General features: G+C 51.1%; 2 protein-coding genes across 4 annotated transcripts; both read right to left on the bottom strand.

Annotated features, from left to right (window-relative positions):
• Positions 1-10: 10 nt before the first annotated feature.
• TSFM (Ts translation elongation factor, mitochondrial) lies at positions 11-7,865 on the bottom strand. 3 transcript variants are annotated; one of them, XM_073318406.1, is made up of 8 exons: positions 7,760-7,865; positions 7,144-7,296; positions 4,385-4,513; positions 3,840-3,962; positions 2,904-2,988; positions 1,378-1,942; positions 221-336; positions 11-140 (listed from the first exon to the last, which is right to left on the bottom strand). In XM_073318406.1, the coding sequence occupies exons 1-6, from the start codon at positions 7,820-7,822 to the stop codon at positions 1,524-1,526; spliced, it is 972 nt and encodes a 323-aa protein (XP_073174507.1). In that variant the 5' UTR covers positions 7,823-7,865; the 3' UTR covers positions 11-140; positions 221-336; positions 1,378-1,523. The 3 variants fall into 3 exon arrangements, with proteins under 3 accessions (XP_073174507.1, XP_073174506.1, XP_073174505.1); XM_073318405.1 differs by having other exon boundaries at positions 11-125; XM_073318404.1 differs by lacking the exon at positions 221-336 and having other exon boundaries at positions 11-125.
• A 1,570-nt stretch (positions 7,866-9,435) lies between these two features.
• Positions 9,436-12,138, bottom strand: EEF1AKMT3 (EEF1A lysine methyltransferase 3). The gene is made up of 3 exons (XM_073318332.1): positions 11,894-12,138; positions 10,858-10,969; positions 9,436-10,323 (listed from the first exon to the last, which is right to left on the bottom strand). Exons 1-3 carry the CDS (start codon positions 12,125-12,127, stop codon positions 9,932-9,934), a joined length of 738 nt encoding a protein of 245 aa, XP_073174433.1. The 5' UTR covers positions 12,128-12,138; the 3' UTR covers positions 9,436-9,931.
• Positions 12,139-21,314: the final 9,176 nt, after the last annotated feature.

The following is a 21,314-nucleotide window of genomic DNA, read 5'->3' as shown; positions in this document are numbered from 1 at the left end:
ATAGCTGATATTTTAGCTTTCTATACACATTTATTGTCATTGCCTTTGTGCCTGTTGGGGATCTGCTGCACAGCCAGGCATGCGGACTGCATTTCCGCTTCACCCATCCGGCCAAGCGCCAGAAGCTGGAAAACAAAACACTACGTATCACTCGCTACTACAGCTTCCCAGCTTCAGCCACGATCTCAAACATTTAGTGCTGTTGGCAGGACAACTGTACCTGCCGGCGTCTCCTCTCCTGAGGAACGCTTCCTGCAGGCGATGCTAGTTTGCAACCAGCAGAAAGTCCAGTTCTAGCCAGTCTTCTGCCTGTAGCCCCTTCTCCACCTGGGACTTCTTAAAAAAATAAAGATGTATCATATGAACTAGATGTTGTGCTTTGATGCTTACTACCAAGCAAGCTGGGTGGACAAGTGTGTGGGTGAGCCATGCCCACCTGCCCTGCAGCTGGCACTTCATTCCCTAGTGCCCAGGTGGATTTCTCCTAGGACCTGCCAAGAAGTTCTTTAACCCCCATTTCTTCAGCTTTGCCTCTGCCCATCTTGAGTCAAACAGAATCAAGACCCACCACTCCCAGCCTGCTGCTAGACCTCAGCAGCCAGGCGTTTAACTGAGTCACCTGTGTACTGTAACCAAGTTACAAGCTCCCCAAGGCTGTGACATGTCACAGCTGCAGCCGGTAACAGATCAGACTCCCCCTTGGACACACCTAGCCAGAGATCTATTACAGGCTGAAAATTTCCTATATGCAAAGATTGTGGCCCCTTTATCACAGAGGAAGGTGGCAGTCCTGCATACAGGCCAAATACTCACTGCTGTTTGGGGTGGAAGCTTCTCCAGGTGGCTAGCCAAGCACTGGGGCCTTGTTCCTAGTGAGCAGCGTACATGGCCCTGGTCAACTGCACCTGCTGAAGAAATAGCTTGTGCCCCTTGAGACATCACTCAGTTCCTGGTGGGACAGTGGGCCCAGGGGAAGGAACTGTTCTTCGGGAGGGTCTAAGCAACATGAGGCAACATGCCTGCCCTTGGGGAAAGAGAAGCTGCAGCCCTTTACTGTTACTGTCCAGGGGAGGGGATGTGAGTGAAGGGACTAATCTGGTTTTGTGGGAATAGCTTAAGAGTAGGAGAGTCTGGGATCAGCAGATGGATATTGGTCTAAATGGCTAAACCTCAGAGGGTCTCTATCCTGGCCCAAAAGGGTTAAGATTATTTAAATATATACTCCAGCACATCTAGCCTGAACCATCAGCCGAGATCCAACGCTCCCTGCTGACTTCCCTAGAAACAAACAGGCCAGCCCATTTTATATAAAATGCCCACAGATGCTTAGTACAGGACAGTTACCAAGGTCCTTTAATGCTTTGCAAAAAAAGTTACCTGTATTAAATGTCCAGCACATGAGATTAATTCATTATTGATCCCGTCTCATAATTATTTCCTTACTGATCCAATATGTAAATGCCCGGCCCCAGGCCGCAGAGGTGAGATTACGAAGAGTTTTCTTGTGTGAGATGTTGCTGTGTCTACTCTGCTTCTGGTATCTCTGTGTCCTCTCCACACTCAAACCGCACAAAGTCCAGCACAGACACGCCTTGGGGCTGCACGTACTGGCCCAGGGTAATGCTGGGGTCCAGCAAGAAAGGTTGGGCGAGCATTTTGGTTTCCATGTCTCCGCCAGGTTCATCCTCCAGAGATCCCACCGACAGAGGGGCCATTCCCACGACATGCTGACCCAGCCTCCGGCCTAGATCAGCAAGGTTTGACTTCTGGCTCTGCTCAGATGCTTGGCAGATCACTAAGGCACCGTATTTCCCAAGCACCATGTTAGGGAGGGAGGGATTAGCCGCTGGCAGTGCCCCGTGGACGTAAGAGCCAATGTAGTAGGTCTCTGGTACTGCCACCCACGCAGCCCTCTTGACAGCCATGTTCTCCCCTAGTTTGCCTTTAAAAACCCAAAACGAGAACAGGTTTTATTTCACAGTTAAAGGTACAGATCAGGCTGAGGGTTCTGGGGCAGGGCTATTTGCTGCAGCTTTCTGCCCTCTCCCCCACTCCTTTAAGATGTCAGTTTCCTTGGTAGTTTTGCTGCTCAAGGAGCGTAAGGCTGGAGAGTTGTCTCAATATAGGTACTAGGCCTGTCCCCCTCCCGTGTATTTACAAACAGAAAACCCCTTCCTGTAAGAAAGGGAGCTTGGCTAGCTTACCGCTTATTGGAAATGTTAGGCTATTGCAGTGGTTCCCAGACTTGTTCCGCCGTTTGTGCGGGGAAAGCCCCTGGTGGGCCGGGCCGGTTTGTTTACCTGCCGTATCTGCAGGTTCGGCCGATCGCGGCTCCCAGTGGCCGCGGTTCGCTGCTCCAGGCCCATGGGAGCGGCTGGAAGAGGTGGTCAGTACATCCATTGGCCTGGAGCAGCAAACCGAGGCCACTGGGAGCCGCGATCGGCCGAACGTGCGGATGCAGCAGGTAAAAAACCGGCCCGGCCCGCCAGGGGCTTTCCCCGCGCAAACGGCGGAACAAGTTTGGGAACCACTGCGTTATTGCAATGTACTGTAAGTCTAAAGGGATGCCCCACCTCAGAAAACTCCCTCTGAACTACTTTGCAGCAGTACTAGTTCTGAGAGCTTGTGAGCGGTTATAGGACAGTTCCCAGAATTTAAAGGTCCCCAGTTGAGCCTCACTGCATCCTCAGTGCTGTCAGAAACACTGGCACAAGCAGTTTCCGTGAGGCTGGAAACGGACAAGATTCATGCCAGCCAGCCCCTCTGAACACAGGATAAAAGGTGGAATCCTCTCAGGGGAAAGGGTTTCTCAGTCAATCCCACACAAGGATGATGGAAGCCACACAAACAAACGCCTCCCTGATTTCTATCTTCTAACCAGCCTCTTATACTAGAGCGCTCACCTATAGCGAGAGCCAGCTGGTCACTGAGCAAACATCCAGCAGGCCCGGTCCGCAGTTGAGAAAGCTCAGCTGCCTTCATGAAATGCTGAAAGAGACGAGAGACAACACATTACGCTGCAAGCCCCTGACTCTAGGAGAGTAGTAGCCCCCACCTAGCTACTCCAACAGACGCCTGATGTGGTATATCCTCACACAGCACCGCCAGACGACCTCCTACTCAATCGACTTCTGTACATTGGAGATTACTCAGAACAAATTCCTCCAACACTTCAGCACATCCCCTAATTCCAACAAGGATTTTGAGACAGGATAGCTGCTTATCCCAGCAAAGTGGCTTGGCCGAATACTCATGATTGGGAAGGACGTCTTAGTCAGGCCAGCATCCGCGAGAATTCCACTTCAGTGAGATGCATATAACGTACTAAATCCACCTTCCCAAGGTCAACAGAAGAACTATTCCGTCAACCTAGCGCTGGCTACATGGAACTTAGGTCATCTTAACGATGTTGGTCAGGGGAGTGGCTTCTTTTTTTTTTTACACTCCTGAGCGAAGTAGCTGGGTCGATCTAATTTTCTCGTGTAGATTCACTCTAAGCCTACACTCAAAGTTTTGCTGATATAGCTATGTTGGTTAGGAGTGTAAAAAAAGTTACATCCCTGAGACAACATAACTGTAACATCGAAGTCTCAGGTGTAGGTAGACCCAACTGCACTGCTAGAAGTGTGCTTCAGGCGGCCTACAGTGTGTCTCCACTAGGGGGCTCTCCCAGCATTGCTATATTGGCAAAGGCATGCAGACAAGGCCAACGTATCTCTGTGGCTCAATAGCACTTCCCTACCTCATGGAGGTGTTGGGAGGAAAATATATTATTAAAGAGTGAGAGGTGGTCAGGTAACGGGGGGAGGATATAAGTACTTTCGATAGATCTCTCTCACCTTGGTATATGTGGTTAACTGGTCTTTAGCGCCTTGATGGTGGAACATTGTCCCAGCTGCTGCTTGTTGAACTAACTGTTGAAATTTGGCATTTCTGGCCACAAAGTCTGTCTCACAATTCACCTGGTAGAGAAACAAAGCTGATTATTCTGAAGTCATTGTCTGACAGCTGCCATTCCACTTAAGGGGTGGCCGTTACAGCAGTCAGAGCTGCTATCCGGGAAGTCAGCGACAGAAATAAGCCCTCCAGCTTTTCAGAACAGGAACTCCCTGTGGCTATTACTATTCTATTTAGGACAGACTGAGGGTTTGTTCCTGCTTCTGCAGTTTAAAGGAATCCCTTTAGTATCATTCATGCCAGACATTCTCTATTAATCATGATTTGACTAGACAAATTTGTCTATTTAATATTTTAACCAAGTTAAACTCCCAGCTGCAAGATTTGAACTTATGCACACAGGCCAGCTCAAGGGATAGGGGAAGCGACTCACTCTATCCCATGAGCCCAAGGAAAGGGTCCCCCACACACTAGTGGAGGAGCTTACCTCCACCATAACTGCCGCGTTCCCCTCCCGCAGCAGCCCGATAAGGCCTTCTTTTGTCTTCCTGCCCTGTAGTTTGGAAGCTTTGCTCCATCCCTCCTTTTGGGCCTGCTCATGCAGCCAGGCTTCAGCCTTTGAAGACAAAACCAAGATGAACCCAACAAAAGTCAGTTCAGAGACTAAACTCTCTCCTAGACCTAAGCTTTGTAATACTGAAAGTGGAAAAGTCACCTCACAGGAGAGACCGTAATGGTCAGACCACGTCCTAATGGTTCCACAAAACGCAAGAAACCCAAGCCAACATGACACTGACCAGCTGTGTGGTGCTGTCACATTTGGGATAATTATTTGCAGTGCCATTATAGATATTTTGGTCCCAGAATATGAGAGAGACAAAGTAATATCTTTTATTGGACCAACTTTTGTTGATGGAAGGTACAAGCTTTTGCGCTACACAGAGTTCTTCAGGTCTGGGGAAGAAAGCAGAGCGCCTGAGCTAAATACAAGTTGGGACAGATTGTTAAGCAAGAGGAGTAACGCATGTTGGAGGTGGTCTCTTGAAATGAAGTGGGCAATTGGGGGTTAGATTCTTATGTATAAAGGGTTTGAAGTGGGCAATTAAGGGGCGCAGCAGTGAGGTGTGTTACAAATTGTTGCAATGAGCCATTATACCAGCATCCCCGTTAAGTCCATGGCTTTTGGTGGCTAGCAGAGTTATGAATTTAAGTTCCCAGGCTTGCCTTTTGAAGGTGTTGGGCAGGTTTCCCTTGGGGACAGTACCGAAAGATCAGATATGGAGTAATCACTTTGTAACAAGTTGTCCAGTGGCACCTTAAAGACTAACAGATTTATTTGGGCATAAGTTTTCGTGGGTAAAAAACCACTTCTTCAGATTTCAGAGTAACAGCCGTGTTAGTCTGTATTCGCAAAAAGAAAAGGAGTACTTGTGGCACCTTAGAGACTAACCAATTTATTTGAGCATAAGCTTTCGTGAGCTACAGCTCACTTCATCGGATGCTACCCACAAGTACTCCTTTTCTTTTCACTTCTTCAGATGCATCTGAAGAAGTGGTTTTTTACCCCCGAAAGCTTATGCCCAAATAAATCTGTTAGTCTTTAAGGTGCCACCAGACTCCTTGTTGTTTTTGTGGATGCAGATTAACACGGCTATCCCCTGATACTTTGTAAAAAGTGTTCACCCACAGGTGATATGGTGCTTTTGTCTTATACCATTTTTCGGGGCGAGTTCATTCGAGAGCTGAGTAATTGGTTTCACCCATCTAATTGTTAGGGGGGTATTTGATGCACTGGATGGGGTACAGCACATGTTACAACAGGCATATGTAGGACCCATGAATCTTGAAAGGTATGTTGGGGAGTGTTGATCATTGTAGCAGTGGAGATGTGTCTGCAGATTTTGCACCTGTTGTTCTCGCAGGGTCTGGTGCTGCTTTGAGTTGGTGTGTCCTGGTCTGTGGGGAGCTTGCTTCTAATTAAAAGTTTGCCAAGGCTGGAGGGTTGTTTGAAGGCCAGAAGAGGGGGTTCAGGAAACATTTCTTTCAGGACATGGTCCCCATCAAGTATGGGTTCTACTTGTTTGATGATAACCTGTAGCAGTTCCAGCGTGGGATAGCAGGTAACTAGGGGGGTGAAGTCAGTGTGTTTCTTTTTCTTGTATTGATGCAGGTTCTTCCAGGGTATGTGGGTGGCCCTTTCCATGATATGATCTACTTTGCTGATGAAGTGTTCTTGTTTAGCGAAGGCAAATTTAAGTGTGTTTAGGTGCGTATCCCAGACTTTCTCTTGGGAGCAAATTGTGTGGTAACTGAGTGGCCGCAGATAACAGATTTTTTTGGTGTGTCTGGGGTGGTTGCTTTGCATGGTGATCAGTGGCTTCTTGTATAGCATTGTTAGTAGGATCCCACTGTTGAAGCTGACTGTGGTGTCCAGGAAGCTGATGTTGGTGTGGGTGTGCTCTAGAGAGAGTTTGATGGATGAGTGGTGGGTGCTGAAGTTGTGGTGGAAATTTAAGGGAATTTAGATCTTTGCCCAGAGGATGAAAATATAATCCAAGTACCTCAGGTATATTGTTCGTTTTGTGGTGCACTTTTCCAGAAATTCCTCCTTGAGGTGATCCATGAAGAGGATGGTAAAGTCGGAAGCCACACCAGTACCCCTTGCTGTTCCCCTGGTTTGGACAGTGTTGTTAAATGTGATGTTCTTGGGAGCGAGGATGACATCGATGAGTTTGGCAATATGTTTTGAGTGGATTTCCAAACATCCCTAATACATACAAGATAATGCACAACGTCTTCTTTCTGACCTTCTGCCCCTGATCTACTTATGCCTTGAGAGCAGGAAACTAAATTCCCCATGCATCTTTCTGTGTCAGCTTGTACAGCTATAGAGATCACAACATTATCCAGACCTTTCTAAAAATCACGACCTTGATGATCAATTTCCGTCGGAGAGAGTCCTACATAATGATTACAACAGAAACGCAATTAAACCTATTACCTTGGTATCTATGCACCATCTCCTTTACTATGGACTGAGGTAAGTAAGAGAAACCACTCAGTTTTAAATATATCCTTCCTTTGTTTTTATACACCTGCATGCAGTGAGTTGCCCTCCCTCTCCAAAGTAGAGATTCCAGTCTCATCTCATTCAGATTAACATTTTGAAAGAAGCTAAGGGAGTTAGGTACCCAAATCCCACTGACATTCAGTGCAACGTCAGGGTGAAGTCCAAGCAGCTCTCACCTGTTTGGAGTCGCCACTGAACTTCTCTAAGGCTGTCTTACAATTCACGAAGGAATAACCGGTTTTCTTCCTGAGCTTCACCAGCAGCTCCTTATCCGCTGCAAATGCACGGAGACCAGCGTGAAAGAGACAAACCAGCCGCCGGGAAACGACCTGCCAGCAGGGAGGAGATAGAGTTGAAGTCACCTGCATGCTCAAGCCAGGGGGTAAGGAACAGCCTCACGCATGCGCTCAAAGCCCAGCCCTGCTGTCTACCTCAGCGTTGACGGAGGTCAGCCCCCTACCCTGTAACCCCTTCCTCTCATTTGCTCCCCAAGGCTCCATGCGCCTTACTGCCTCCCTCCCACCCTGCTGCTCGTTGATGCACAGGCTCAGGAGGGGCCCTCGGCCTGGGGCAGCACGTGGCTGCAGTGACAGCCCCGGGACGCCTCATCCCAGGGGTCGCCCGGCGCCTCCCACTCGCGGGGGGGGGGGGCCTACCCCGAGTCGGGAACCCAGGCGTCCTGCCCCGCCCCAGGAGCCAGGATAGGCTAGAGAGGGAGGGGCGCACAGGGGAGCCGAGGGGCTGGGACCAGCTCGCGGGGGAGGGGCAAGGCCCCGGCCCCTCCCCCCTCACCGGCCGCGGTCGGGCCCCCCCGCGCAGGGGGCCGCAAACTCCGGTCAGCGCCGCCCGCTGCATCCTGGGGCCGGCCGCCACGGCGCGCACGTTATACGTCACACGCCGCGCAGCCTATAGGCGCCGGCGCGAGCCGCCAGCCCAAGGGCGCGTGCGCAAGAGGGGCCTCCGCCACCCCACCGACCGCGTCGGCGCCGTGAAGCCTCGCGCAGCCGATTGGCCGTCGCGGAGGGTGACGACGGAAGCCAATGGCAGGGAGGCGGGGGAGGGAACGAGCCGTTTCATTGGCGGCTGGAGCAGGGAGGGCGGGACAACGGACCTTCTGTTCATTTACATCTCCCACCCCCAAAGGCTACCCTGCCCCCCTCCTCCCTGTACCTCCAGCCCATGCCCCTCCCACCTGGGGAACCCAGGAGTCCTGCTTCCCCTCCCCTCCCCCAGCCAGGAATGGAACCCAGGAGTCCTGCCTCCCAGACCCTCCCTCATTGGCCTCCCCTCCCAGGATTGCCCCGAAGGCCAGCCATAGAACCCAGGAGTCCGGCCTCCCCTCCCCCAGCCAGGAATGGAACCCAGGAGTCCTGCCTCCCCTCCCAGGATTGCCCCGAAGGCCAGCCATAGAACCCAGGAGTCCTGCCTCCCCTCCCCCAGCCAGGAATGGAACCCAGGAGTCCTGCCTCTCCTCCCAGGATTGCCCCGAAGGCCAGCCATAGAACCCAGGAGTCCTGCCTCCCCTCCCCCAGCCAGGAATGGAACCCAGGAGTCCTGCCTCCCCTCCCAGGATTGCCCCGAAGGCCAGCCATAGAACCCAGGAGTCCTGCCTCCCCTCCCCCAGCCAGGAATGGAACCCAGGAGTCCTGCCTCTCCTCCCAGGATTGCCCCGAAGGCCAGCCATAGAACCCAGGAGTCCCGAGGCCCCATCCTCTACCTGTGCTCTCCCCTTCATGACCAATTAACCCTAGAAAGGGAGGGTGCAGCAAAGCCTGGCCCATAGCATGCTGGGGGCCAACTGCTCATTGCCCTGCTGGAGTCATATCGGCCCCGTGTAACACACTCAGGTTGCCTGCAGGGTGGAGAGAATCGGTGCAAGTCCTCTTGCCTCAGCTCTTCCCGTGTGCGTTGTGACAAAACCCGCCTGCTATACACACAGACATGCCCGTTTGATAGAGCCCCAAGGCTTTCTCCCGGAAGGGAACATTTCTATGTAGTTGTAAGGTAGGTAGTCAGGTTCCAGAGTAGCAGCCGTACTAGTCTATGTTTGCAAAAAGAAAAGGAGTACTTATGGCACCTTAGAGACTTGGAAAGCACCACCCATGCGGGGTAAAAGTGAAGGGTGTACACAGGGGTAGCTGACACTGATCAGCAGCCAAGAAAGTGCCCCTCCTCCCTGGAAAGTGGCTGGGCGTGGGGCAGAGGCTGAGGGCAGTTCCTACAGCACGTGCAACCTTTAAGACACTGAGTGCTCACGCATCTATTTCTACTTAAATAAAACCCAAGGGAGAGCCTTCATTACCTCTTGAGAGAAGAAATGTATCCTGCACATAAGCAGAGCTGCATTGCCACCTAGAGGTCCAGAGCCTAACCCAAGACAACGTGTGGTTGTACAAAATGGTTTGTAGAACTCTTTTTCCCATCCCCACAATTCCCAAGGAGGCGTGACACATGAAATATACCTTTAATTCAAATATGAAAGCAATGAAAAAAATATATTTAGCCAAATTATAGGAACAAGGCACCGTGGTGTCTCTTAAGAGACGTTTAATGCTCTTGGTGGTTTCAAGTCACTTGGCTTGCTTCAGTGGCAGAAGGGAATTTGGCTTGGAAGGCCAGGGTTCCAGGGATGGGCCTAAAACAGCCATCCTCTTAAAGATCTTGGCTTTTAAAACTTCCACTGACAGTAAGAAACTCTGTCTCCAGGTCTGGGGCAAAGCTAAAACCGAGCTTCTCTCCCCAGCTTGAGGGTGGTGGTGGTAACATCTTGGGTCCATATTGCCGGCAGAACGGAAGAATCTGGCCCTCTGCATCCTTAGCTAGGCAAAGTCAGCACCCATGCTGTGTACTCCATTTTGGCTGCTGGTGGCTCACTCAGCTGGGATCACGGCTCTCAGTTTGGAAAAGCCAAAGGCCATGTTGTGTCTGTCCCTTTCCAGCCAGGGAGAAAGGTATGCCCTAACCTCAGCTATTCTGCTTGCTGGTGACTCTATATATGTTAATATTCTCATTGTCATCTCTATAGGCCAGTTCTGAAGTGAAGTGCAGTGGGAGCAGCGCCTCGTAGAACACATCTGTGCTGTGCTCCTGCCGCATTTTGGAAGACAGGTAGATGGTTGAATGAGGGCCACAGAGGTGCTGGAGGGTCTTGATTAGCAAAGGGTACGTGTCTTTCAGGTAGACTATGTCTGCGCCCAGGATGAAGTCATAGTCTCTCAGGAACTCCTTGTGGTCCAGACCCCAAGACAGAGCACAAACTTTGACCCGAGCCGAATGCTCTGCTGGCACATTCTTTTGGACGTTCTCCTGTATCTGCTCCAAAGCCAGAGGGAGATCTGTGATGGTTACATCTCCTCCTGGAAAAGACAAGAGCAACCCAGAAGGCATGGGTGTTGGTTAGGAGAATCAAACCCTCCCGGTATGCATTATCCAGACGTTGCAGGATTTTCATTGGCTTCCCGGATGCACGACCATGCAACAGACCCATTTGTCCCATCCCCAGGCTGTCTATACATACTAGCTAACGCAGGGATAGAGGAGGCCCAGCACGCTGAGCCTGCAGCTACCATCCTCTTTAACCTACAGGCTGTACTAAATATGGGGACAGCTGTAATCTTTGCCACCCTGTATGCAGATGAGGCCCTTGGACTTCCACGAAGCTGCTGATTCCATCTTTATATTAGCAAAGTTGGGCACACCTGTGAGCTTTCGCTAGCAGGCCAGTTAAAAAAAACAATCAATAGGTCTCTCTGTACAGCGTGTCTGCATCAGGTCCCATTTAGGGAGTTAGACTATGGTGATAGGTAGTTTAGAAATGCCACAGATCAGATGCATGACTACCCCCCCCCCGCCCCCATGCTTCAGCTCAGCTGTCAAGCAACTGTACCTACCGAGCAGGGTGGCAAGGATGCCAACGATGCCCGTCCCAGCGCCCAGCTCAATCACCTTCTTGCCCTGGAAGTTGAGCTTCTGCTTCTCAAAATATTTACACAGGGTTAAAGCCTTCAGCACAGAGACACAGATGGAGAATGGGGCCATCCAGTGGTATACAGGACAAGAGAACAAAAGCATAAGGGAGACAGATCCTCTTGCACTGACTCTTAATTGACAGATTTAGGGAGAAACTTCCCCTCCAGAGTGGTTATTTCTTAATGACCTGTTACAGGGCTTCTTGCACCTGCCTTTGAAGTATTGGCCACTGACAAAGATGGGATTCTGAATTAGATGGGCCACAGGTTGAAGTGAGCTGTAGCTCACGAAAGCTTATGCATCCGATGAAGTGAGCTGTAGCTCACGAAAGCTTATGCTCAAATAAATTGGTTAGTCTCTAAGGTGCCACAAGTACTCCTTTTCTTTTTGCGAATACAGACTAACATGGCTGTTACTCTGAAACCTAAAATAGACAGGATTTGCAGCTGAAGAACAGGAACTTTGGGGGCGACAGAGGAACAGTTGAGAGGCTACAGCTTCCCAAGGCCAGGGACATCTCCGGAGCCACACAGAGAGCCCCCACTTTATCTGATGAACCTGCTGCTCCCCATGAATGGGGGCACCAAGACGCCCTACAGGCACTGGGGGACACACCTCCACTTTGTGCTGAGCCCCCACCAGTCCCCACTCCGTGTGCTGTGGGATGCCCCATCCCCAGAGCTCAAAGGTTTCCAGCCAACTCCCACGTTCCAGCTCTCCCCACCTCCTTGCCAAACATCCTATCTCCCCCCCACTTTCCCCCTCCATCCCTGCTCCCACCACCTCCAAGCCAGCCCTCCCCAGAGCCTCCTAATCTCGCAGCTAATCCTCCCCCTGCACTTTAGGGCATCCACCCCCCCCACACACACACTGCATCCATCTCCCAATCCCCCCTGCACCCAGCCCCCACATTTCACCCGCCCTCCCCACCGGGCTCCTCTGCACCCTGCCCCTCACCGCCTCCCAGACGGGCGCTGCCACCCCGAGCCGGCCCCCGTGGTGCTGGGCGATGGTTAACACGTGGCCGCAGAAGCTGAAGCAGGTCTCCTCGGGGAAGTCGTCGGCGAAGAGCCCGACCTCCCGGGGGAACACGGCCTCCAGCCCCTCGGGGGCGGCCTCCGGCGGCTCCCGGTCCGCCACCGCCCCGCCGACCTCCACGTGGCAGAAAGGCGGCTGCCTGGACGCAGCCATCTTGAGGCGCCCCCGCCCCCTGATTGGATAGGCGGGGCCAACCTGCTGCTCCCATTGGAGGATGGGCTCCGGGGGGGAGGAGCCTAGCCCTGCTCACCTGGGGCAGGTGAGCGGTCCATCATGGGCTGCTGCCGTTTCTAGGCATTTGTTTCCATGGGGCGTCATCACTGGCATCCAAGTGACTTGGGACATCGAAGGGCCGGGCCTGGCCAGCCCCACTGCCCCGAGAAGTAGCAGCTGAGTGGGGCACAGAGAGGGGAAGGGCCCTTGCGACATTGGCATCCACTTATTATTAATTATGATCATGGTAGCGACAAGGAGACACAGACCAGGATCGCATTGGGCTAGGTGCTGTACAAGCACCGACCAAAAGACGCTCTTTTCCCTAGGGAGCTTACAATCTATTTTCCATTAGCTGCACGGTCAGCCCTGAATGTTCAAAAATCAAAAGTCACCCCTTCCCTGCTCCCCAAAAATCATGATATTGGCTTAAAAATCACAAGAATGTTTTCACAAAATAGAAAACATTGTGTTCTTTTTATTTGCCTTCTGGCTTCTGAGTCTTTTGGTTACTCTCGGAGCACAATCTCTTCATCCAAAGGCGTTGGAAAATTGCTTTTCTCAGAATCATGGAATTGGAAAGGACCTCGATATGTCATCTAGTCCAGTCTCCTGCACTCATGGCAGGACTAAATATTATTTAGACCATCCCTGACAGGTGTTTGTCTAACCTGCTCTTAAACATCCCCAATGATGGAGATTCCACCACCTCCCTGAGCAATTTATTCCAGTGCTTCACCACCCTGACAGTCCAACCTAAACCGCCCTTGCTGCAATTTAAGCCCATTGCTTCTTGTCCTATCCTCAGAGGTTAAGAAGAACAATTGTTCTCCCTCCTCCTTGTCACAACTTTTTATGTACCTGAAAACTGTTATCATGTCCCCTCTCAGTCTTCTCTTCTCCAGACTAAACAAACCCAATTTCTTCAATCTTCTCTCATAGGTCATGATTTCTAGACCTTTAATAATTTTTGTTGCTCTTCTCTGGACTTTCTCCAGTTTGTCCACACCTTTCCTGAAATGTGGTGCCCAGAACTAGACAGAATACTCCAGCCTAATCAGTGTGGAGTAGAGCGGGAGAATTACTTGTCATGTCTGGCTTACAACATTCCTGCTAATACAACCCAGAATGATGTTCGCTTTTTTTGCAACAGTGTTACACTGTTGACTCATGTTTAGCTTATGATCCACTTAGGGTGACCAGATGTCCCAATTTTATAAGGACAGTCCCGATTTTTGGGTCTTTTTCTTATATCGGCTCCTATTACCTCCCACCCCCGTCCCGATTTTTCACACTTGCAGTCTGGTCACCCTAGATCCACTATGACCCCCAGATCCCTTTCCACAGTACTCCTTCCTAGACAGTTATTTCTCATTTTGACAGGTTTCAGAGTAGCAGCCGTGTGAGTCTGTTTCCATAAAAAGAAAAGGAGGACTTGTGGCACCTTAGAGACTAGCAAATTTATTAGAGCATAAGCTTTCGTGAGCTACAGCTCACTTCATCGGATGTGTGCAGCTGATTGTTCCTTCCTAAGTGGAGTACTTTGCATTTCTCTGTATGGAATTTCATCCTATTTACTTCAAACCATTTCTCCAGTTTGTCCAGATCCTTCTGAATTATAATCTTATCCTCCAAAGCAGTAGTTCTCAATCGGGGTCCGGGGCCCACTAGGGTGCCTCAAGCAGGGTGTTTTTTGTTTTGTTTTGTTTTTTTTTGTGGGCGGGGGGTGGCTCCAAGCAGGGCCAGCATTAGACTCGCTGCGGCCCAAGGCAGAAAGCCGAAGCCTCACTGCATGGGGCTGAAGCCCTGGTCCCTGAGCCCCGTCACCCAGGGCTGAAGCTGGAGCCTGAGCAATGTAGCTTTGTGGGGGCCCCTGCGGCGCGGGGGCCCCTGCGGATTGGGGGCCCCAGGCAATTGACCTGCTTGCTACCCCGCTAATGCCGGCCCTGGCTTTTATATGCAGAAAACCGGTGATTATGGCACAAGTGGGCCGTGGAGTTTTTTATAGCATGTTGGAGGAGTGGGGGGGCTCAGAAAGAAAAAAGTTGAGAACCTCTGCTCCAAAGCACTTGCAACCCCTCCCAGCTTGGTATTGTCCGCAAACATTATAAATGTACTCTCTATGTCATCATCTAGATCATTGATGATGATATTGAACAGAACCGGACCCAGAACTGATCCCTGCAGGACCCAACTCGTTATGTCCTTCCAGCATGACTGTGAACCACTGATAACTACTGTCTGAGAATGGTGTTCCAACCAGTTATGCACCCACCTTATAGTAGCTCCATCGAGATCTCCTCTCCCCCCCCCCCCCAGCAGTGAAAGCTGAATGTCGCCTGCAATCTCTTGATTCTAGTAGTTGGAAGTTTAAGACCAACACCAAGTATCATGAGACTCATGATTAAATTGCAAGAGTCGGCAACGCCGCACCTGCAATTGCATTAGAGGCATGAGTACGCCGATTGGCCCCAGATGTTCAGTTTGCAGGGACCAAAATGCATGTGTAAATTGCACCTGTGAAGAAATGGGGATGTTGGCGGTGCCATCCTTTTGAATGGCCCCCTTAAACACAGGGAGTCTGTAGCAGCACCAGGAAGAGAGCCCCCAATCTCCTGATCCCACTCTACTGCCCAATGCACAAGACCTCCTACCTTTCTCATGCAGCAGAGAAGAAGAGGAAACAGAGGGAGGCAAGGCTCATTTTGCCCTGTTTTAAAGCACAGAGTGGTTGGCAGAGCCAGGAATTGAAGCTTGATCTTCCCAGTCCCTTAACCACAAGGTTGTCATTCCTTTCTAACACGGCTGCCAGCTCACGCAGGTGATGTGACTGTGGTTTTGTGGCGATGTTAATCCAAGTATCAGAGGGGTAGCTGTGTTCATCCGTATCCACAAAAACAACGAGGAGTCTGGTGGCGCCCTAAAGTCGAACAGATTTATTTGGGCATAAGCTTTTGTGGGTAAAAAAACCCCACTTCTTCAGATGCATGGAGTGAAAATTACAGATGCAGGCATAATATATACTGATATTTATATATTTGTAATATATTTATGCCTGCATCTGTAATTTTCACTCCATGCATCTGAAGAAGTGGGGTATTTTTACCCACGAAAGCTTATGCCCAAATAAATCTGTTCATCTTTAGGGCGCCACTGGACTCCTCGTTGTTTTTGATGTTAATCAACAGAGTCTGTGGGGTTCTCCCTCCGCATCCTCCTCTTGAAATTCAACAGCACAGAGACTCCGAAAAGGCAGGAGGCTCTGGCTTTGGAGCTGGGATGAAAGTGTTGGCCTGGAGCTGACAGGTATCTATGCTAATGCGTTATGGATGAGATTTCCAAAACTGTCTTGGGAATGTGGCTTCTCAAGTCCCATTGGCAGGGGCACTAGTGGAAGAGGGGGGCCTCACCTTATTTAGGGATACATCTGAACTTTGGGATGTTTATCTGAAGCGTCACTCGCGGTCCTCAGACCCATTTCTGTGTGACTCGGATCAGAGAGCAGGAACCGCACACTACCTGCGACATCTCATTCTCCAGGGGAAGCCACCCACGTCCTCTGCTGAGCCATGGCGGGGGATAATGCCACCACTCGACGCACATTGCAGTTAAATGTTAACCCAGCAGGGCAATGCTTAGGGACCCCTGCTTTCAAACAGCCAGCCCGGCTTGTTTGGGTGATATAATTCGGTCAGTTAAACAGCCAGGGAGCTAATGATCAGCTACCCTCTAGGCCTCTAGCCTCATAGTAGATCCCACGTGACAGCTGGATCCTCATTGTTTTCCCATGCTTACCAGGGACGTCTGTTCTAGGCTCAGCCCACACTCTCACAGCATCCCATGTCTGTCCAGTGAGGGACACACCCACAATCTCTGCAGATCACGGTGGTACCCAGGGCTAACTACATTGGGGTGCTTTCCCCATCTGCAGGCTCTGTTCCAGTCACACATCCCAGGTTCACGGTGCAAATCACTTCCTGGTCTTTATGCTACGGAGAGTGCATCCTAAATCCCACATGCCAGCACCAAACTCATCTTGTATCTGGTGAGGACATTTAGTTCTGTGTAATGAGATCTGAATTAATGTTGTCTAGTGCTGGGAAAGTGGCTTGATGGGGGCTTATCACGGAAGGAATCAGAACTGGGGATGGGGTCGGTGTCAAACTCTCTGACTGGGTAACAGGATTTGCTGCTTCTTCAAGAGAGGACACAGCCCTGGGCATCAGTCCCGGGAACAAGAGACCTGGATCAGACCCCTAGTCCATCTAGCCCTGTAGCCTGTCTCTGACAGGGGCCAGCACCGGATGCACCAAAGGACGGTATAAGAAACCCACAGTAGCAGATGTGGGCTAATCTGCCTCCCACATTAGGTCTTATCCTGATCTCTATAGCTAGCGGCTTAAGCCTGAAGTGTGAGGTTTGATATCCCTTCCATATTCTTGTTATGAATTCTTGCTGAATCTTGCCAACTTTTGGCCTCAACAACATCCAGTGATCATGAGTTCCATAGGCTAAGTGCACACGGTGTGAAAAAAATTATTTCTTTTAATCCGTGATGACATTTCCATCTTTTAGCTTAATTAAATGTCTCCTTATTCTTGTGCTATGAGACAGGGAGAACAGCAGCTAGCTCCCAATCTACCTTCTCTAGACCAGTCATTATTTATAGTTTCCCCTTTTATCTAAAGTAAATAGAGACCAGGGACCAGTTTGCAGGCACATGCCTCTGGGCAAGCCAACAGGGTTTACAATTTGCAACCCAAAGACTTCCTAAACTCTCATGTGCCTCTTGCTACGCCTGCCATGTGTGGCTGAGCAATCTTGAGAGCCGTCCAAAGTGGGGAGCAGTGGGGAGAAGGAGCTGAATTCCCCATTCTTTCTTTCCCTTTGTAGAGCTGGGGAATAGCAATGGCTGAGCGAGACCAGCCCAGGCTTCATCAGGTCAGCGTTGAGAGCAAACAGAAGTCCCGGTACTGTTTCTGCTAGCTTGCAAACACACCGACGCCGTCACTAGAGAGACCCCTGCCGCCCTTGTGTTCGCTCACCCACAGCTTCTTGGAGCACACGAGGCTGATGGTCGTACGAGGGTCCATTACTCTTTAACTACGTCCTTTTCGCTTCTTGACGGAGGAGCCAGGCTCCTTATTCACTGGCCCCGAAGTGCGTCAGAGCCACGGGTCGCTGGAGTGTCCTGCAGCAGCTCTTTGGCTGCTAACGCTTCCGTCGCTAATGTGGGTGGTAAGCTTGTGCCAGTGGCCACGGCCATGGTGCCAATGAAAAACCCACGTTACAGGAAACCCAGGACTGCCAACTTCTTGTAGGTGCTGTGGTTAGGCAGGGGAAAGTTTCCTAATGTTCCCTGGGGATTCTGCAGACTCCATGAGAAACACAGGCTCAAGGCGCCAGGTGCCTTTCCTTGTCAGTCAATGGCTCAGGGCTCTCCCTGGCTACATTAGCAGCCTGAGTTTAGCTTCTTGTGGGCTACCCATGCAGTTGGGCTCCCCACATTTGGGTGCCTGGAAAGCCACTGTGCGGTTTGCCTGTGAATTATGGTGTCTGCTCAAGGGAAGCTCGGTTCAGCACAGCAGATGTTGTTAAGAACCGAGGTACATTGTGGGACATGCTGAGAAAGTGACTCTCTTGTCACCGGCAGTGTTCCAACAGGGCTATGGGATGGAGTGGGATGGGATTTGGGCGAGTCTCAAGGGAAACTCCAGAAAACTTCCAGAACCTCACAAAGAGTGTCCAGGCCGGAGGTTGATCGCTCATCGGCTCAAGGATGCGAAAAGGAAGCAGCCACCTTCTCCATCACGATTCAGCTGCTTTATGGGGGTGCAGGGGTGGGGCAGCGCCTGTCTTCCCAGATTTGCCCAATCTGATGAGCACTCCGTGCCTCACTGCCCCGTGTTTCTACGTTGGCCCAGGTCCCATGGCCCCCGCTTCCTCTGCACCTTGTGCAAGGAGCATTTCCCGTAGAGGGCGTGCCTCTTCCACGCTACCATGGGCCCTTTGCCCAAAACGCCTTTCTCTGAACGGAAGCCCTGCTTTCGAGTCCAGCAACACGAACAGCCAGGAAGTGCCCCACATCTGCACTGGATTCTAGGATCTCGCAGAGTCTGTGAATGCTCTCTACCCATGAGTCACCTCAGTTACCATGAAGTAGAGGAGGATACCATTTTGACCACAAAGGCTTGTTGCACAACCCCACAGCTGGTGAGTTCCCGTTCCTGTCAATATGTCAGGACTCCTCGAATGCTGAGGCTACCCTTCTTCTTCCAGGAAGCCCCAAAAACTACAGCAAAAGGCCTCGGATGAAGTTCTGAGAGAGGAAGAAACTTCCTGTCTGGGTCCCATCAGAGAGATCACAAGAAAGATGTGGGGTTATGGCAAAATCCATCCCATGACAATGTGGTTCTCCTGGCAATGGAAGGCTTGTGCAAGGACCCCGAAAAGGAAGACCAGTTTGGTATAGCAACCAGGTAACTCCCTTATCCACAGTTAAATGTTCCTGTCATACACGTACACAGAAATGATCGTCTTCAGAGCATCCCAGGCTGGGCCACAAGTCTCTCTGCTGTACAGTGCACCTGTTTGCTTCTGCTGCAATGTCATAAAAGCTGCTCAGGGTGACAGCCATGTGGGGAGGAGAGGGATTGATGGGGAGCCCCTATATATCCTTGGGAAAGCAGAAAGAGAAATTTATTTCTTCCCATATCCATCAGGCTGGAGCAGCCCCATGTATCGGCCCTGAGACACCCGAGAGGGGAGACGACAGAGCTGGGAAGACGGCTGGGGAGATAATTTCAACCTGTTCTCAAATGCCTACCTACTTCGGAGCTGGGACTTCCCCACAGACATGGGAACACTGAATTTCCCCGTTGGATCAGCCCACTGGTCCATCTAGTTCAGTGCCCTGACTCTAACCATGCTTAATACTTGATACCACAGGAGAAAGTGTCACACACATACAAAACGCACCTAGCCATTTGTACAAAATTCCTTCCTGACCCTGCTGTGATCAGTCTGTGCCCCACTGTAGCATGAGAGTTGGTTACTCCACTCTTCTCACAACTGCAAACTTTGACTTAGCCCACAAAATTCTGTCACATCACCGCTGTTAGTAATGAGAATCCTAGATCCTCTGTGTGGATTTCAAGAGAACACTGCAAAAGTTGCCCCATCTCAAACACTTCCTGCTTTAGGAGCCAGGATATCATTTTTGTGCCCAGTGCACCAGTATTTCACCATGGATGAATTTGTACTGGGACTGATGAGAAATAATTGGGAATCACCCAGTTTGAGCCCTGCACCCTGTTTGGATAGAACCAGCATTTAATTAACTTTGGAGCCAGGGTGGTACGGAACGTGCCATTTCAGGATGAAACGTCCAGCGCAGAACCATGCAGACTACGCAATTCCTCCTGCCTGGATTCCCAGTACAGTGGTGTGCACCAACCCCAATGTGTATTCGTGTCCCTCTGACACACCAAGAGACACTCAGCAGGTTGCTTTTCAGAGCCTCAGAGGGCAGAAATGAGCTCTGTCAGATCCTGGTTATTTAAAAAGAATTAAATAAAGCTGCTTTCGAGATTGTCTGCCAGGTATATGGCACATCTGGGCTCGGGCAGTGAGTGACAGAGTGAGGACGCAAATCAATCAGTTCTCCCCGGCAGCGCTGTCCTAGTTCATTGTTGGCTTTGCCACTTCCTCACTGTGTGAGCTCCCATCTCTGGGCCTCAATTTTGCCAGGGGAAGCTGTGAGGTTTGCTTCATTAATTGTTTGTAAAGCGCTTTCAGGTGTGAGGAAAGGGATCCAGGCCATACAAAGAGCTATCAAAAACGAGGCAAGGCAGGAGCCGGCAGCCTTTGTCCTTTGCAAAATCCTACCCAAATCCCCCATTTCCTCCAAATTCTTAGGCATTTTGCTAATTGCTCATTAATTTGAAAAGATGTGAACAGCCAAAAGCCCAAGGGGCATGACTCATAATTATCTTCAAGCCCAAAATTCCCCCTATGGATTGGTTTCCAGTAATGTCCTGGCCACATCCCATGTGTCAACCAGTGGGAAGATGTGTGTGTCTGTGTTTGTGTGTGTGTGTGTGTGTGGGGAGGGGACGTTCCTTTTAATTGCATCTCTTCCTCTTTTACTCTCATTGTATATCTCTGTTTCTCACCCCTCAGTGGGCTGGTTCCCAGACCTAGGCCACATCCAAGCTGCCCATGGTCAGACCTGATCTATAACTAAGCTCCAGCCCTGGTTGTCTGCATGAGCAAATTCTGTAGCTGTGATTCACCAGCTCGTGCAGCTTCGCCAGTGGTAGCCAGATGGAGCAGATGACATGGTGATAAAAACACATGTACCTTCTTGAATCTACAGCTTCCTCCGTCGCTACCTTCGGTGGAGCTGCAGCTAAGGGCTTGTCCACACCGGCAAGTTACAGCGCGGCAACTTTCTGGGTCAGGGGTGTGAAAAAACACCCCCCCCCGAGCACAGCAAAAAGTGCCAGTGTAGACAGTGCACCCCTTGTGTAGCTACACCCGCCGCGACCACACAAGGCACGTTAAAGTGTAGAACCGCCATACTGGGTCCGACCAAAGGTCCATCTAACCCAGTATCCTGTCTTCTGACAGTAGCCAGTGCCAGGTGCCCCAGAGGGAATGAACAGAACATGTCACCATCAAGTGATTCAAGAGTCAGGGGGCTCACTGGGTTTGGGGTCAGTAGGATGAGGGTCGGTGGATCAATGGATTTGGGCTGGGAGTCAGTGGGGCTGGCAGTTGGAGGTCAGTAGGATGGAGGTTGGAGGGTCAGTGGGATGGAGGTTGGGGGGCTCAGTGGGGTGGGGCTGGGGGTCAGTAGGATGGGGGTTGGAGGGCTCAGTGGGGTGGGGCTGGGGGTCAGTAGGATGGGGGTTGGGGTCAGTGGGTGGGGCTGGGGTGGGGCTGCGGGGTCAGTGGGATGGAGGTTGGGGGGCTCAGTGGGGGGGTCAGTGGGCGGGGCTGGGGTGGAGGCTGGGGGTCAGTAGGATGGGGATTGGGGGGGTCAGTGGGCAGGGCTGGGGTGGAGGCTGGGGGTCAGTAGGACGGGGGTTGGGGGTCAGTGGGCAGGGCTGGGGTGGAGGCTGGG

The sequence above is a fragment of the Lepidochelys kempii genome, chromosome 20, assembly GCF_965140265.1.
Source record: "Lepidochelys kempii isolate rLepKem1 chromosome 20, rLepKem1.hap2, whole genome shotgun sequence".
In the NCBI taxonomy this organism is placed as follows: domain Eukaryota; kingdom Metazoa; phylum Chordata; order Testudines; family Cheloniidae; genus Lepidochelys; species Lepidochelys kempii.
Note: the sequence above shows the minus strand (reverse complement) of the source record. Positions and strands in the feature narration are given on the sequence as shown.